The sequence below is a fragment of the Bubalus bubalis genome, chromosome 5, assembly GCF_019923935.1.
Source record: "Bubalus bubalis isolate 160015118507 breed Murrah chromosome 5, NDDB_SH_1, whole genome shotgun sequence".
Lineage (NCBI taxonomy): Eukaryota > Metazoa > Chordata > Mammalia > Artiodactyla > Bovidae > Bubalus > Bubalus bubalis.
This window is the reverse complement of record NC_059161.1, coordinates 113,018,700-113,036,045: the sequence shown is the minus strand read 5'-3', so window position 1 is coordinate 113,036,045 and position 17,346 is coordinate 113,018,700. Positions and strand designations below refer to the sequence as shown.

General features: G+C 46.2%; 1 protein-coding gene and 1 pseudogene across 6 annotated transcripts in view; one reads left to right on the top strand and one right to left on the bottom strand.

Annotated features, from left to right (window-relative positions):
• Window positions 1–6,090, top strand: part of ARHGAP32 (Rho GTPase activating protein 32) — a 209,800-nt gene extending 203,710 nt beyond the window's left edge. For all 6 annotated transcript variants that reach the window (XM_025286409.3, XM_044943564.2, XM_025286410.3 and 3 more), the window contains one exon: window positions 102–6,090. In XM_025286409.3, the coding sequence (XP_025142194.3) occupies window positions 102–2,360 (2,259 nt within the window). In that variant the 3' untranslated portion in view covers window positions 2,361–6,090. The remainder of the gene's footprint in view (window positions 1–101) is intronic.
• A 9,914-nt stretch (window positions 6,091–16,004) lies between these two features.
• LOC102392592 lies at window positions 16,005–16,799 on the bottom strand (annotated as a pseudogene).
• Between the last annotated feature and the right edge of the window lie 547 nt (window positions 16,800–17,346).

Here is a 17,346-nt window from a genome sequence, read left to right as displayed (position 1 = left end):
CTGCCCACATGGCCTCAGCTTGTGAGTTATGAATTCAGTAATGTTTGATTCTGTAGAGGGAAGCATAAAAAAACACTCACAGTAATATCATCTTTCAACAGGTTCAAGGAGCAGTTCCGGCTCCGGAGAGGCCGCCTGAACCCAGGGGCATGGGTGACCCTGCACCTGTCCTGGTTGGGGATGGCGGGGCCGCTGCACAGTGCCCAGCCTCTGCTCCAGCTCCCCAGCCCGTCCTTCCTGAAAAGGTGCGGGAAGGCGCCAGGGCGCCCGCGCTGCACCTGCGCGCCGAGTCTGTGCCCGCGCACGCTTCCTGTGGCTTCCCCACCCCGGCGCCCCCCGCCAGGACCATGGAGAGCAGACTGGCCGCGGCCCTCCACTCGGGCAGCGCCGACGGGGCGGGCAGCGCCGGGTACCACTCCTTCGTTGCCGCTGCCTCCGTGGAAGAGCCCTTGCCTTTGCCCCTCCCTGTCCCACAAGCCAAGCACGGCCCTCTTAAGACTGCTTACCCCACGTTCGCCAGGCCCGACCTCACCACGGAGCCCTTTGGTCCAGAAAACTGTCTGCATTTCAGTATGACCCCAAACTGCCAGTTCCGCCCCCAGAGCGTGCCACCCCATCACGGGAAAGCGGAGCCGCACCCAGTGTATGCATCCAGGTCGGAGCCACCAGCCTCCACAGGCCCCCGGTACAACACGTACGTGGCCCCGGGAAGAAGCGTGTCTGGACACCACCCGAAGCTGTGTAGCCGGGCAGAGTATGTGTCCTCACTGAGCTCGTCCGTCAGGGGTGGCTGCTACCCCGAGGACATGCCGCTGTACCCCACCATCCGCCGGGTGCAGTCTCTGCACGCGCCTCCGTCCTCCATGATCCGCTCTGTCCCCATCTCTAGGACAGAGGTGCCCCCAGATGAGGAGCCCGCCTACTGCCCACGACCCCTGTACCAGTATAAGCCATATCAGTCATCCCAGGCCCGCTCGGACTACCACGTCACTCAGCTACAGCCTTACTTCGAGAACGGCCGGGTGCACTACCGGTACAGCCCCTACGCCAGCTCGGCCGGTTCCTACTACAGCCCCGACGGCGCTCTGTGCGACGTGGACGCCTACGGCACGGTGCAGCTGCGGCCCCTGCACCGCCTGCCCGGCCGCGACCTGGCCTTCCTCGCCCCGCGCCTGCAGGGCAAGAATGTGTACGCGTTCACCGGGGGTGCGGCCCCGCGCCCCCGGCCCAGCGTGGCCAGCTACTTCCCGGCCAATGACCACAACGTGGTCCACATGCCCCCGGTGGCCGACGCGAAGCACGCATACGCCTCGTGGGACCTGGAGGACCTGGAGAAATACCGCCTGCAGTCCATCCGCAGGGAGAGCCGTGCGCGGCAGAAGGCCAAGGGGCCCGTCGTGTCCCAGTACGACAACATGAGCGCGGCCAGCGCGCCGGACGACCTGGGCGGCATCTATGTCATCCACCTGCGCAGCAAGTCGGATCCTGGGAAAACTGGACTCCTCTCGGTGGCCGAGGGCAAGGAGGGGCGGCACCCGGCCAAGGCCCTGAGCCCCGAGGGGGAGGACCGCTTCTACCGGAAGCACGCGGAGCCGGAGCTGGAGCGCGCACCTCACCACCAGGGCGGGTACGGCAATGGGCAGCCGGAGAAGCCGTGCCTCCCCCAGAAGCAGAGCAGCGTCAGGAACCGAAAGCTGCACGACGCGGGCTGCAGCCTCCCCGAGCATAGGCCGCATCAGGAAGCAAGCCATAGGCAGCTGTGCGACCCGAAGAACGGGCCCCCTTTCCCCCAGGGAGCTGGCCCGCTAGACTACGGGCCCAAAGGGCTTCCAGACCCTGCCGAGCCTGTCAGCTACCTTAACTCTGGAGGGAAATACGTGCCGTCAGGGCCTGAGTCTTTAAGACCGAGCCACAAAGAGGTGCGGCTCCCCAAGGAGCTGGAGCGGCCCCGGGCCCGGCAGCCTCCGGCCTCAGAGAAGCACCCCAGAGACTGCTACAAGGAGGAGGAGCACCTGTCGCAGTCCGCGCTCCCGCCCCCTAAGCCAGAGAGGAGTCACAGCCTCAAACTGCACCACCCCCAGAGCGCGGACAGGGACCCCGGCGTGCTGTACCACTACCACACCCACGGCAAGCGCCCGGGCCGGGGGACTGCCGGGCCGCAGTACGATAACCTGGAGGGCTACCACTCCCCGCCCCAGCACCAGCGAGGGGGCTTCGGAGCAGTAGCAATGGGCCCGTACATGCCCCCCAGCTTCCCCCATCCCCAGAGCAGGACATACGCCACAGCTCTGGGGCAGGGCGCCTTCCTGCCCACAGAGCTGGCCTTGCAGCCTCCTGAAACGCAGGTCCATGCAGAATGAGCCCCGGGAGCAATAGAGTTGACGCAGCCTCTGCTGGACAGTGGACTGTTCTATTTTTTTCAGTAACCAAAAAAAAAAAAAAAAGGCTACAAACCGCCCCCCCCAACCACCACATTAAAAAAATAAGAAGAAGAAAAACAAATCACCATCTTTTTCCCTCTTCCCAGCTTCATCACCACCTCTTCCACCTACAGACTGTTGTCATTTTTGTCATTTAAAGATTTGAACGATTGTGAAGCACTGTGTTGAAAACCTAGTAAAGAAATTTGTTACAGACCGTACTTGCCACATAGGGCTGATTTGTAAGAGCCTGAGGACTGCCTTTAATGGAATTTGAGTTTGACCTCGTCCTTCCTAGCATTTGCTGTGTCCTTCAGAGCAGCTGACGCTCACTTCTTGAAGGTCTTGTGTGCCCTGTCCTGTCCTGTCCCCACTTGCTTTACCAGTAGCCACGGCCTTGCCCAGAGGGTCACCTGTTTTCTTTGTCAGGTCATACCCCCTGTCTTAGAAGGGGCTGTGTATTAAATTAGAGTGGGGAGAAACTTCTCCCTGAGCCTTCACATAAGACTATTATTGGATATTTAACAAATTATAGCCCAAAAAAAGGAATAAGCATTTAATAGCCATTACAAAATGTCAGACCCATTAGATCCAGGCTGAACCATGCTCTTCTCCTGGTTGCTCCACACACTTCAGTGAACAGGCTTATCCCACTGCAGAGGGGTTTCTAAGTTACAATTAAAGAAACTTCTTGGCAGGAAGTCTGTGACCTTCGTTAGCACCAGAAAGCTACATCGGTGGTTCTAAGCTGCTGCCTGTCTTCAGTTCTTTTTTTTTCTCAATAGTATTTGATAAATTGTGATCCTAGTGAAGCATTTCACACTATTTGTTTTCCTAAAGCAGTTTTTTTTCCCCCCCCATTTAAAAAACAATGAAAAACCAGCATGGTTTGCCTGGATAAACACACATAATGTCACATGATTGTAAATTTGCATATTAATTAGTTTCTAAACCAGGTGTCCTGGGAATTCTTACAGTAGCTACAGGTTATTATTATCCGTTAGTAAACTGAGTGTTCTTGCAATAACACTTAGCACAGCCCATTTGACCTGCTGGAATTCTGGGCAGCAACCCTTTAGGTCCCAAGGAATTACCGTGTTGTGTCTTCCCTCTGTCCCTGGGCAATTGCAGTCTTAATTGTAATTGCCATTCACACCAGCATTTCAGGTTTAGTCCTCACAACACTGCAGACATGTTAAACATGTTCCATACCCAGGACTTTCTTTTGAAAGTTTGCATTCCATTCTCTCAACCCACCCCACCACGAACGCCAGACCAGAAGGCAGTCCTGTATTTATAAAACGAGTTGAGATAATCATGTCATTCCATAACTCTTAATAATACTTGATTTTTATACATTCACATGTTTTAAATGCTCAAGTTTGTAGAAGACACTAGGAGAATTCCATTCCATTTCCTGGATGGTTGCTGCTCTGGCTTTTTAAAACTTGGAACTAACGTTTATTTAGAGCAAAGAAAAATCTTTTAAGAGGCTAAATTGATGCTGCTATTATTGCTGTGAAATTGTATAAAGATTAGGATTCATGCCAGTTTTTTTAAATCTAAAAAATCATGTGATTGCATTTTAAGGGTTTATATTTAGAAAAAGAAAATAAAGTTTTAAGAGCAACACATTTACTTATTAATATATGTGGAAATACTCTGTTAGGTGTTCTTTTGTTCCCCCAGAATTGATCGAAGAGATTCAATAAAGATCATGGAGGAAATCCTGAAATTATAGAAAAGGTCTGTGAAATTCAGGCCTCAGTACAGACCCACCTGGTCTGTAGTCACAGTGCTAGGGAGCCTGATAGGATACTTCCTTTTAGCACACACATCAGGAGCTCCGTGCAGGAATTTGCTCTTTGGTGAATATACAGCACTAATTTTTTTTCCAACCATTACCATCTTTTTGTCAGTAGGCAACCGATGGCCGCTTTGAGGGAAGACAAGCCGTCTGAGCTCTCACAGGCAGCCCGGAGATTAGAGAGAGGAGCTGGTGTGGCCCCGAGACACAGATGGCTTTAGGAGCTGAGAGCCTAGAAAGATGTGGCTGAAGTCTGTCCAGTGTTCATATCTGTGGATTGGTCACACACACTGTTTACTCCTGAAACTAAAGTCTATTTTATAAACACTAAGGTTAATTCTTTAAAGCGGTTACTTTATTAATGTCCTATGAATTTGGAAATATCAGGTACATATTTTGAATACAGAAAAATGACTCAAATTCCCGGTAAAAGTGTGAAACATAAACTCTGCAGTCTAGCGCTGTCTCGCCGAGTGTAGGTGCAGCCTTAACTTCGGGTGCAGAGTTACTGAGGGGCTTCGCATGCATCCTTCCCTTCCTGGTTGTCGCGGGCAGACGGCAGGTCACCGCGAGCCAGCTTACCTCAGCACAGCCACCTTGTTGGTATATGACGTCGCAGGTTGAGCAACCAAGCGTCAGCACTTTTACACTTTGACATGGAGCCACGATCAAGTAAACGGAGCTGCCTTACTTGTGAAACCCAGAATTTTAATTCTGTTGGTATTTTCACAGCCATGTCTCCAGATTTTATCCTTTTTTGGCAAAATTCTGATGCCACAGCTTGGTTTGATTGAAATAAATATTCCCTGGATGTCTCGTCAGGGACTCTGCTGACAGCCCCAGAGATGCCACCTCCTTTCAGTAGATTTCATCTGAGCCTCATCGACAGCTCACCATCTTCAGTTCCCTTCTAAAAACATGAAAGTCCTTGGGATGGTCCCAAAGACAAGGCCTGCACATTTATATCATGGCAAAGCATTTTTTAAAAGGGTCGGGTTGAAATAGGAATAATCCTGCAGAGAAGAGGGACCATTCATGTGAGCAGAGATAGACTAGGTCATTACCACACCTGAAGCAGCAATAGATGTATACAGTGTAAATTTGAAATCCGCCCTTTAGTTTAAAAAAAAGGAGCCTGCGAAGTCCATTTATCTGTTTCCAGCCCCGTCAGTCACTCATCCAATATGTTGGCAGAGTATCGTCCGAGCAGTGTGTGTTAAGGAGTAATCATGAAAGCAAAAGTATGTCAGAAAGTTACTTCCAAATGGTTAGAGGCATGTGACTTTTAGTACTGTGTGTTAACGGAATGTCAGGAATGGTATATTTTAACTGTGTGCAAGATAATGTCGGTGTGCACAGAGGGTCTTTTTTTCCTTTTTTGATTAGTGCTGTTAGTGTTCAAAGAATAAAAATGGTTGTTTTACAGTTTAGATTCCAAGATAGCAAAATCTGATTTTTCAACCATGACCTGCATGAGAGAAGCATCCTAGGAAGTCTTAGCTCATACTTCTGAGTTCTTAACTTTAATTTATATAGTGTTTTTTTTATGTTTTAATATTTTTGTGAACTGGTGTAAATTGTTAATGCATATAAGCTTGTGTATTTTTGTAAATAGTTTGTGATTTATTTCTTGACCCATATGTAAATATTTAGAGTCTCATTTCTTCAAAGCTTATTTGAAGCTGAGTTGTGGGTTTGGGGTTTTGTTCGTTTGTTCCTTTGTTTGTTTTGGTTGGGTTGGGGGGCGGGGAGAGAAGGGATTTTGTATTCTGATAATCCAGACGGAGATATCTTGTGGTTTAAAGCAAATGTCCCACTGAAAGCAATTCAAATATCAAGAAAATTATTTCAGGTTAAAACACACTTCCTGTGTACGTGTTTGCTTTCTAAACCTAATGTGAGTTATAACAAGGTAGATGGGTAATCAGGGGTAATCGGGGCTATTCTGGCCAAAAGATGAGTGTTTGTATGACACAAATTCTTATACCAATAAGATACTTCATTTGAGGGAAGGGGTTTAATATCTCCTGTCTTCATCTTTCACAGTAGGCTGCCTGGCTGCATTTTTCCCTGGGGCAGACAGTCTCTTTGGAACTGCGGACCTTGGCCTGCGCTGCAGGGTCTGAGCAGACCTGCTGCCGGCCGGGCTGCCTGCAGGCGTCTGTGTGCTGGGCTGCCTCGGGGCTCCTAAGCTTAGGGTGCACAGGAAGGTGAACTAGCTTCTTAGGTTCTCCAGAAGGGTGTTCTGTATACAGCCGTACTTCTCAAGATTCCCACAAAGCATCCTGTGTACTTTGTGGAGTGAAAATGACCAGACAAGAATCTCCTACACTTGTTTCCAGCTGGTGTGTGCGTAAAGATGAAGCATTCCAATGTGTCAAATGCTGTCAGTCACCCAGCTACCAGATGGGGGTCCAGACGCATTCCTGTGCCAGAGTTCTCAAACGCATCTATATCAACCAGAAAATTTTGAAGGAAAAAACAAACCCAGTAGCAAGCTATTGAAATTCTAGTTTTCCTACTAGGAATGATAAATTACAAATCATTCTTCATCCTAAAATATTAGGGCCTGTCACTTTTTTGCCAGCCATACAGAAGGAAAGTCACCTGTTGCGTACAGGTGACCCTAGCATGCCCACCATGTTCTATCTACCTGCTACCACACTGCAGACCGGAAGCAAGGTGTGACATCTGCTTCCAGTAAACACACCCAGCCTGAACACATGTTCCCATAGAGACTGCTGCTCAGAGGGGATAAAAGACATAGATGACATCTCCACTGGGTCTTCCACTGTCCTTAATTTTCTGAAGTTCTCATTTCCATACCAACTATTATCAAATGTCCTTCATGCTGATGAAAATAGAGTACCCTCCTCTTAAAGTGTATATTTACTTATCACTGAGAAATCAGTGGTAAATACATTGGTGGTGTTTGAAATTTTCTTTTGTGGTTCTACGGGAAAAGGGCACACTATAGTAATATTGACTCCTTGTTGCATTAAAACTTCGAGTACCTGCAACCACCTGAAATAAAACATTTTAGTTGCCATGTTTCTCACATAATTGCATAATTAAGAATGTGTGTCTTAAAAAGAAAGTTGAGATTTAATTGTTATTTTAAATATTTAATCATAGTATTTCCAGAGTATATTTCAAGCCACAAACTTCTTTTGATGTTAGTATACCTAAGGACTCATCATTTACACCTGCAGATCACTGTCCCATAAGATAGTGATATGGTCAGGACACACTGAGATAAAAAGTGTTTGCTTCTACGCATACCAAATGCTCTGTCAGGCCAGTCTATACATAAAAGAGTCCTATCACGGTCTTGTAGTTTTTTTTTTTATTTCCTAAATCCTCCTTTCTGACGTTACTTCCTGCCACTGTCTACATGCTACCTGTCAGACTTCCTCTAAATAACCATTCAAAATAAATAAGCTTGTCAAAATGGTGAGCAAAATTCTGAAAGATTGGGGCTTTGCATCATCTGTATTTCATTACCTAGAGCCTCTGATTCTTTTCTCCTAATAAGGTACTTGGGTAGCCAGTTTTCGGAAGATGAGATTCTTGTGTACGATGCTTAGAAGGGAGAATAAAACAGACTTAAGAGTTCTCCCTACATTTGACCTTTTGTGAGAACGCAATATGATTAGACACAATGGCATTTTCCATGCTAACAGCTCCGCAGAGAGGAATGCTCACCCACAGGAGACATCCAGCTCCTCCATCAACTCCAGGGGGAAGAGAGAAAGGAGTGCCAGGCACATAACTTAAGTTGTCACACAGCCATTCAGTTAATGCCCTTTTTCCCATTTCCTAAAAACATCTTGCAAAACATCCTGAGATTTCTCAGTCACATGTTCATGCTTTAAACTGGGCAGATACTTCTCAAACTTTAGACTCCGTATAGATCAGCTGGAGGGCAGTTAAACGTAAGACTCCTTGGGCAACCACCAGACAGTCTGGTGGGTCTGGGGTTGGAGCCAGGAATCTACAGTTTTAGCCACGATTGGCTGCTTCTAGCACAGGTGGTGGAGACGTACTTGACAGCAGATGGAATGGGCCTCTATCAGGGAAACCAGTTCTAGTTTCTAGAGCTTTGCCACTTTTTCTCATTTACACCATGGTTCTGCATCTCTTTAGTGATTCCAGAAGTTTATCATTAATTTCTCTATCCCTGTGAATAAATATTAATCCCAAGTTCAATTATTTATAGCAATGAAAGATAGAAAAATTAGGTCTAATTGACCTGACAAGCAATACAGAAAAAAAAAGCATTCTCTAAAACTGGTAAGATGCTCATGACTGTTTATAACACTGTCTCCTATTATACACCTACATAGTCAAGGTCTGTACCATTGCCTCCCATTATACACTTACACGGGCAAGGTCTATACCATTGTCTCCTATCATACAGTTACATAGTCAAGTCTCATTTGTGAAACATTCAAGCTGTTAGGAAGTGTAGTTCATGCGTATTGCTATTCACACAGTCAACTCAAATACTGCATTAAGGGATAACAGAAATAACACTTTGAACCAAGTGATCTGCCTGCCTTTCTCATCAAAACATTTACAAGAACTATCAGCACATAAGTCACATACTTGACTCTTCAGTTTTGTGTATTTTACCAGCTGCGGGCAATAGTATAGACGTGTTTTGAACAGCCCATGGTGACACCGTCTTACCACATAGTACAGGACCGGTCTCTGCTGTAAGCCTTGTGCGGCTATGAACTCATCTGTTCCCCATTAGTTTACAGATGAAGCCAAGGCACACAGAGGTTAAACCCATCACCACTACCGTATACAGCTAGTGAAGAGTGAGGGAGCTGAGAGTCAGACCCAGGTAACTCCTGACAAGCTTATGCTCTAATAAAAGCAGACTTTAGAGTTGAGTAATTGAATCCTAACTGCTAAAATTCTAAAACCCTTAACTACTAGGCCTTTCTAAAATTCATACTAAGCCATGGCTTTCTCATCTCTAAAATGGGAATAATAATAATAGTACCTACCACTTGGGGTTGCTGTGAGAACTAAAGTAGATAATGTCCCTAAAGGGCAGAGCAGGAGCGCAAGTACCCAGTAAAAGTTGTCCAGGCTTTGTATTATGGGATGGTGCAAGATTGTGCAGAATTAAGGAAGAGAGGGTTCTGTTATATGTCATTATGAATTTAATCAGTTGGTCAGCCTTTCTGTAAAACGAGGGTTTCACATAGTTGACGTATCTTGCAGGAAGAGAATCTTGACTGGTAGAGATAGATGCAAGACATAATTTGTGGTTAAAAGGAAATTTCAGAGGGAGACTGGTAGTGCAGAAAGCCCTTGCTTTCTGTCCCGAGCCCAGGTTCCCTGCCCAAGCCGTACACTCAGCCAAGGATGCCCTTCTCACGGGAGGCCATTTCTCTTCGCCAGGTTCTCTATCAGAGAGCCTTCCTTGATGACCCAGTTCAAGACCACTTGATCCCCTCACCCTCTTAATTCTCTAAATAGCAGTTATTCAGAAATGGTTTGTGTTTTTTGCCTACTAATTGTCTGCATCCCTTCACTGGTTTCTAAGCCCTATGATTCCTTGACACACAGTATGTATGCAAATAGGCTTGTTGAATGAATGAATGAAAAATGTTAAAGAAAGAGATCACCATATGACCCAGCAATCCCACTACTGGGCATATACCCTAAGAAAACCACAATTCAAAAAGACACATGTGTCCCCAGTGTTTATTGCAGCACTATGTACAATAGCCAGGACATGGCAGCAACCTACATGTCCATCCACAGATGAAGGGTTAAAGAAGTTGTGGTACATATATATGGTGGAAAAGTGAAAGTCGCTCAGTCGTGTCGGACTCTTTGAGACCCCACAGACTATTCAGTCCATGGAATTCTCCAGGCCAGAATACTGGAGTGGGTAGCCGTTCCCTTCTCCAGGGGATCATCCCAACCCAGGGATTGAACCCAGGTCTCCCACATTGCAGGTGGATTCTTTACCAGCTGAGCCACAAGGGAAGCCCAAGAATACTGGAGTGGGTAGCCTATCCCTGCTCCAGCAGATCTTCCCAACCCAGGAATCAGACCAGGGTCTCCTGCATTGCAGGCAGATTCTTTACCAACTGAGCTATCAGGGAAGCCATGGTGGAATATTATTCAGCCTTTAAAAGGAATGAATTTGAGTCAGTTGAACTGAGGTGGATGAAGCTAGAGTCTGCTATACAGAGTGAAGTAAGTCAGAGAAGAATAAATATTGTATATGAATGCACATATATGTATATAGGATATAGAAAAATAATACTGATAAACTTATTTATAGGGCAGGAATAGAGATGCAGACATAGAGAACAGACATGGGCACAGCAGGGGAAGGAGAGGGTGGGATGAATTGAGAGAGTAGCATTGAGACATACACACTACTGTGTGTAAAATAGCTAATAAGAAGCTTCTATATAACCCAGGGAGCTAAGCTCAATGCTCTGTGATGACTTAGGTGAGTGGGATGGAGGGAGGGAGGGAGATTCAAGAGGGAGGGGACATACATATTCTTAAAAGCTGATTCATGTTATTGTACAGCAGAAACCTACACAACCTTCTAAAGAAATTATCCTCCAATTAAAATCAAATTTAAAAAAAGAAAGAAAGAAAGGGGTCATAGAAACAATAACTCTACAAAACTCCTGTTTTGGCCACGCACAGTCCTGCAGGGAAGAGCTGCCTTTGTAACCAGTAGGCATCTCTAGACGCTGAGACCTGATCTTCCCGCAGCCTGGAGCGAAGGATTTCAAAGGAGCCACCAGGTGGCGCTGGTGACGCGCTGATTCCTCGAAAGTGTCCTGTGTGTGGGCCAGGGCGGCTGGGACCTCTGGATGCTCCCTGGGCTGCTTTCTCGCTCTTCTTACCCACTTCCACAAGGGCACGGACCCGGCCTCAGAGACTGGCGAGCTGATATGAAGAGCCAGCCATGAGAACAGGAGGGTGAGACTGGAGCTGTGACACCTGGATGAAACCTCTGTCCCAAGAACGCTAGGGAGAGGTTGCTTTCATTAGGAGACTTGATAATTTCTAAAGGATGATTTTGTGGTTTTCAATCCTCAGATATTGTTTATTGCTATTTTTAGCAAATGGCATAAACGCTTGGAGACAGACGTCTCCATTTTCATAGGCTGAGTCCTGGAAGGGTTTCTGAGCTTCAGCAGAGTTTCCAAACCTAGATACCACGTCAGAATTCCCTGCCGAGTTTTTTTTTTTAATATAAATTTCTATGCACCACTAAATGAATTGTCTCTTTGATGGCCAGAGAACTTTAAAAAAAAAACTTTTTATTTTTTATTGGGGTATAGTGGGAAAGCCCCTGAGGCTGGGAAAGATTGAGGGCAGGAGGAGAAGGGTGACAGAGGATGAGATGGTTGGATGGCATCACCGACTTAATGGACATGAGTTTTAGTAAATTCCGGGAGATAGTGGAGGACAGAGGCGCCTGGGATGTTGCTGTCCATGGGGCCACAGAGTTGGACATGACTTAGTGACTGAACAACAGCAATAGCTGATTAACAATGTTGTTATGGTTTCAGGTGAACAGGGAAGGGACTCAGCCATATATATACATGGATCCATTCTTTCCAAACCCCTCTTCCATCTGGGTTACCACAAAGCATTGAGCAGAGTTCCCAGTGCTATATAGTAGGGCCTTGTTTGTTATCCATTTTAAATATAGCAGTGTGTACATGTCCATTCCAAACTCCCTACCTATCCCTTCCCTCATCCTTCCCACCACCTCTGCTGGCAACCTTAAGAACCTGTATTTTTAAAAGGAACTCCCCAGAAGAATCAGTTTCATCCATGATTTAGACACCATCATTCTTAGGTGTCATCCCCCAGGCTCATTCTAGAACCAACGCTCTCTGCCCACCACTTCCTGGCCTGTTGGGAGCTCATCTACCCTCACACGGAAGGAAAAAGCAAAGGCACTTTACAATCCACATGTGTGCAGCCTCCTTCACTATTTCTCTTAACCTGAGTGAAAAGACAGCCTCCAAACTGAGATACTGAGCAGCCCCCAACTTAACCCCCCATATAGTCCCAGGCTTCTTTGGTTTGGATTAGGGGAAGAAAGTTTGCAGACTTTCCCATCCTGAATTGAGCTTTTAGGTTTACAAAGGGCTGGAAACATAAGTGTTATCTAGAACAGGTGGTTCTAGCTTTCCCAAGCCCAACAGTTCCATGGGGCCAAGAGCGATGCCTGTGGCTTGTTTCACTCTCTTAACGATACATTTTGAGGAATACAGTCTTAATTTTATGTAGTCAGGTTTATCAATTTTTCATTTATGGTTGGTGAATTTTATGTCCTATTTAAAAAGTCATTCCATACCATGAGGTCGCAAATTTAGAAATTTTATTGTTTTACCTTTTATACTGTAACTCACAATATAGCTGAATTGATTTTTCCATATAATATGATATGGGGTCAGTTTAGCATTTTTTTTTTCTATATGGATATAATTGTCTAACACCAATTATTAAGAAAATTTTCCTGTTCCCAAAGTTCATCAATTCTGTATTTATTATAAATCAAACGTTCGGATAGTCGTTTAGATTCACTCATTTATCATTTTCATTGCTCATTCATTACTATATCTTTGAACTTCTATGTGGGATCTTTTTAAATTTTATTTATTTTCTTAATTTTTATTGGAGTATAGTTACTTTTTTGGCTTCCCTGATAAGTCAGCTGGTAAAGAATTTGCCCCGAGAAGGCAATGGCACCCCACTCCAGTACTCTTGCCTGGAAAATCCCGTGGACGGAGCAGCCTGGAAGGTTGCAGTCCATGCAGTCGCTGAGGGTCAGACATGACTGAGCGACTTCACTTTCACTTTTCACTTTCCTGCATTGGAGAAGGAAATGGCAACCCACTCCAGTGTTCTTGCCTGGAGAATCCCAGGGATGGGGGAGCCTGGTGGGCTGCCATCTATGGGGTTGCACAGAGTCGGCCACGACTGAAGTGACTTAGTAGTAGTAAAGAATTTGCCTGCAATGCAGGAGACCCCAGTTCGATTCCTGGCTCAGGAAGATCAGCTAGAGAAGGGATAGGCTACCCACTCTGGTATTCTTGGTCTTCTCTAGAGGCTTAGCTGGTAAAGAACCCACCTGCAAATTGGGAGACCTGGGTTTGATCCCTGGGTTGGGAAGATCCCTTGGAGAAGGGAATGGCTACCCACTCCAGTATCCTGGCCTGGAGAATTCCATGGACTGTATAGTCCATGGGGTTGCAAAGAGTCAGACACAACTGAGCGACTTTCACTTTCACAGTTGCTTTACAATACTGAGTTAATTTCTACTGTAAGCAATCAGCTGTGTAGCCTGTGTGCATGCTCAGTTGTGTCTGACTCTGTGACCCCATGGACTGTAGCCCGCCAGGCTCCTGTGTCCATGGGATTTTTCCAGGCAAGCATACTGGAGTGGGTTGCCATTTCCTCCTCCAGGCGATCTTCATGGCCCAGGTATGGAAAGCACATCTCCTGCATTGGCAGGCAGATTCTAAACCACTGAGCCACCGGAGAAAAATCAGCTATACATATACATATGTGCCCTCTTTTTTGAATGTCCTTCCTGTTTGTGTCACCACAGAGCATTGAGTAGAATCCCCTGAGTTATACTGTAGCTTCTCATTAGTTACCTATTTTGTGTGTATGTTAGTTGTTCAGTCAGCCGGGTCCGACTCTGTGACCCCAAGGACTGTAGTTCACTGGCTCCTTCATCTGTGGAATTCTCCAGGCAAGAATACTGGAGCAGACAGCCCTCTATTCCCTTCTCCAGGGGATCTTCCTGATCCAGGGATCCAGCCTGGGGCTCCTGCATTGCAGGCATATTCTTTTTTGTTTGTTTGTTTATAAATGTAATTTTATTTTATGTTACTCTGCTATTACATAGGGCATAACATTTTCACAAGGCTTTTTTGGGACTACAGTCAGTGATTAGCAGCATACAATAGTGGTCCAACTCTCTAAATAACAATCGCTAGACAAACTGGACACCTTCTCGCATGTGCACAAATCTGCATGGAAAAGTGCTAATGTTTTAGACTGGACTATGTGCCTTTTTCCCCCTTTCTAGTGTATTAAGAATGACATGCACTTTAATTTTCCAAAAGCAACAGTTGTATTCTGGCAGCAACATTGTACTTCTATTACATAGTAAAGTGAATACGAGAACTACAAAGGCAGGAGGTGTAAGTGAGTTTTTATTGGGAAGGGAAGTTGTCAACTTAAACAGCAGCAAATGAAGAGTGAATAAGGAACTCCCTGTTGTCACAGATACACAAGACCTCCATCACATATGATACAGGAGGCATTTTAATTTGTGACCCCCCAGCCCCAAAATGTCAAATGCTTGCCCATTCAATCTAATACTTCTGGATTCCTACTAAAAAGGAATACATTAAGGGGATGGAAAAGTTGCTTACTGAAAGGAAATCTCTGAAGAAGAGTAAGGGAATGTAGAAATTAAGAAGTTATGTAGCTGCTGCTGCTAAGTCACTTCAGTCGTGTCTGACTCTGTGCGACCCCATAGACGGCAGCCCACCAGACTCCCCCATCCCTGGGATTCTCCAGGCAAGAACACTGGAGTGGGTTGCTGTTTCCTACTCCAATGCATGAAAGTGAAAAGTGAAAGTGAAGTCACTCAGTTGTGTCCGACCCTCAGCAACCCCATGAACTGCAGCCTTCCAGGCACCTCCATCCATGGGATTTCTCAGGCAAGAGTACTGGAGTGGGGTGTCATTGCCTTCTCCGGAAGTTATGTAGAACACTCTTTAAATTGTAATTAGCTACATTTTCAGACCTTCACAGTGATACAAAACACAGTCACTTGCAGAACTGGTTCAGATTACTTCAATACCAGATACATTTTTAGTCTTCTACATAAGTGTTTGGAAGTTACTTATGTTTGTATGAAATGAAGCTATTAATACTTTCCTAGAGCAGTAACTGCACACCAGGAAGGCTAAGACAAACACAAATCTAGGAATGGAGTTTTCCCAAAGCTGCAGTGTGAAGACTATAAACAGTTGATTCCATACACATGAGTGTGTTTCTTTGCTATCAGATCAGATCAGATCAGTCGCTCAGTCGTGTCCGACTCTTTGCGACCCCATGAATCACAGCACGCCAGGCCTCCCTGTCCATCACCAACTCCCAGAGTTCACTCAGACTCACGTCCATCAAGTCAGTGATGCCATCCAGCCATCTCATCTTCTGTCATCCCCTTTTCCTCTTGCCCCCAATCCCTCCCAGCATCAGGGTCTTTTCCAATGAGTCAACTCTTCGCATGAGGTGGCCAAAGTACCGGAGTTTCAGCCTTAGCATCATTCCTTCCAAAGAAATCCCAGGGCTGATCTCCTTCAGAATGGACTGGTTGGATCTCCTTGCAGTCCAAGGGACTCTCAAGAGTCTTCTCCAATACCACAGTTCAAAAGCATCAATTCTTCGGCACCCAGCCTTCTTCACAGCCCAACTCTCACATCCATACATGACCACAGGAAAAACCATAGCCTTGACTAGACGAACCTTTGTTGGCAAAGTAATGTCTCTGCTTTTGAATATGCTATCTAGGTTGGTCATAACTTTCCTTCCAAGGAGTAAGCATCTTTTAATTTCATGGCTGCAGTCACCATCTGTAGTGATTTTGGAGCCCAGAAAAATAAAGTCTGACACTGTTTCCACTGTTTCCCCATCTATTTCCCATGAAGTGATGGGACCGGATGCCATAGGAAATCCAAATGGAATAAGGAATGGAGATGTTTTAGTAAAAAGGTTTCAAGGGGAAGAAAGATGACACCCTGTATGCACTTAGTTTTCTGCCCCTTCTGCCGCATCACGTTCTTCTCCTGCACTGTCTGATGTCCATAATGCGAGGTTGTCTCTCAGCAGCTGCATGATGAGGGTGCTGTCTTTGTACGAGTCTTCATTCAGTGTGTTGAGTTCTGCAATAGCCTCATCAAAAGCCATTTTAGCCAGTGTGCGGCCAGTTCCGGGTTATTGAGGATCTCATAGTAGAGCACAGAAAAGTCAAGAGCCAGCCCCAGCCCGATGGGGTGTGTGGGTTGCATCTCTTTCTTGCTTATATGGAAAGCCTCTTGGTAAGCTCCTTGGGAATTATCTATCGTTTGCTTCCCATCATCACCACAAGCAACTTCAACAAGGTACCAGAAGTAATCTCCCTTCATTTTCATATAGAAGACACTCTCTGGATTAGTTGCATTGGCTGTTAAATACTTATCCAACAATTCCAGGACTGTGGTGCAGATCGACCTCAGCTCGGACTCCACTTTTTCCCAGTAGTCCTTGATCAGCTGCAACTTCTTGTCCAAGGTGTCGGTCTTCTGCTCGATGCTGGAGATGACCCTCCAGATGGACCGGTGGCCCCCCACCACCTTGTAGGCCACTGACAGCAGGTTGCGCTCCTCGTTGGACGGCTAGGCGCCCTGCTCCATCATGGCCTTCATGCAGGTGGCCATGTCGTCGTAGTGCTTGGCCTGCTCGGCCTGCTTGGCCTTCTGGATCAGCTCCATCTTCTCCATGGGGAATGGGGGAGTGGACAGCCAGGTCTAGCCTGGACCCCGGGGGCTGGCGGGGGGTGGGGGGGCGCGGCGAGAAGGCCTTCATGTCTCCGCGGCCGTGTCGCGAGTCCCACCACTTGGATCCCTCTTCTCTGCAGGCATATTCTTTACTATCTGATCCACCAGAGAAGCCCCTATATATTTTACACATGGTATCAATAGTGAATATGTATCAGTTCCAGTCTCTCTATTCCTTCCACCACTACCTACCCCTTTGCCCCCTAGTATCCACACATTTGTTCTCTCTGTCTGTGTCTCTACTTTTGCTTTGCAAATAAGATGATCTGTGCCATTTTTCTAGATTTCACATATATGTGTTAATATATGAAATTTGTTTTTCTCTTTCTGACTTACTTAGCTCTGTATGATGGTCTCTAGGTCTATCCCTGTCTCTACAAATGAGTTTTGTTCGTTTTTATGGCTGCGTAATATTCCATTGTATATATGCACCACATCTTCTTTATCCATTCATCTGTCAATGGACATTTAGGTTGCTTCCATATCCTCA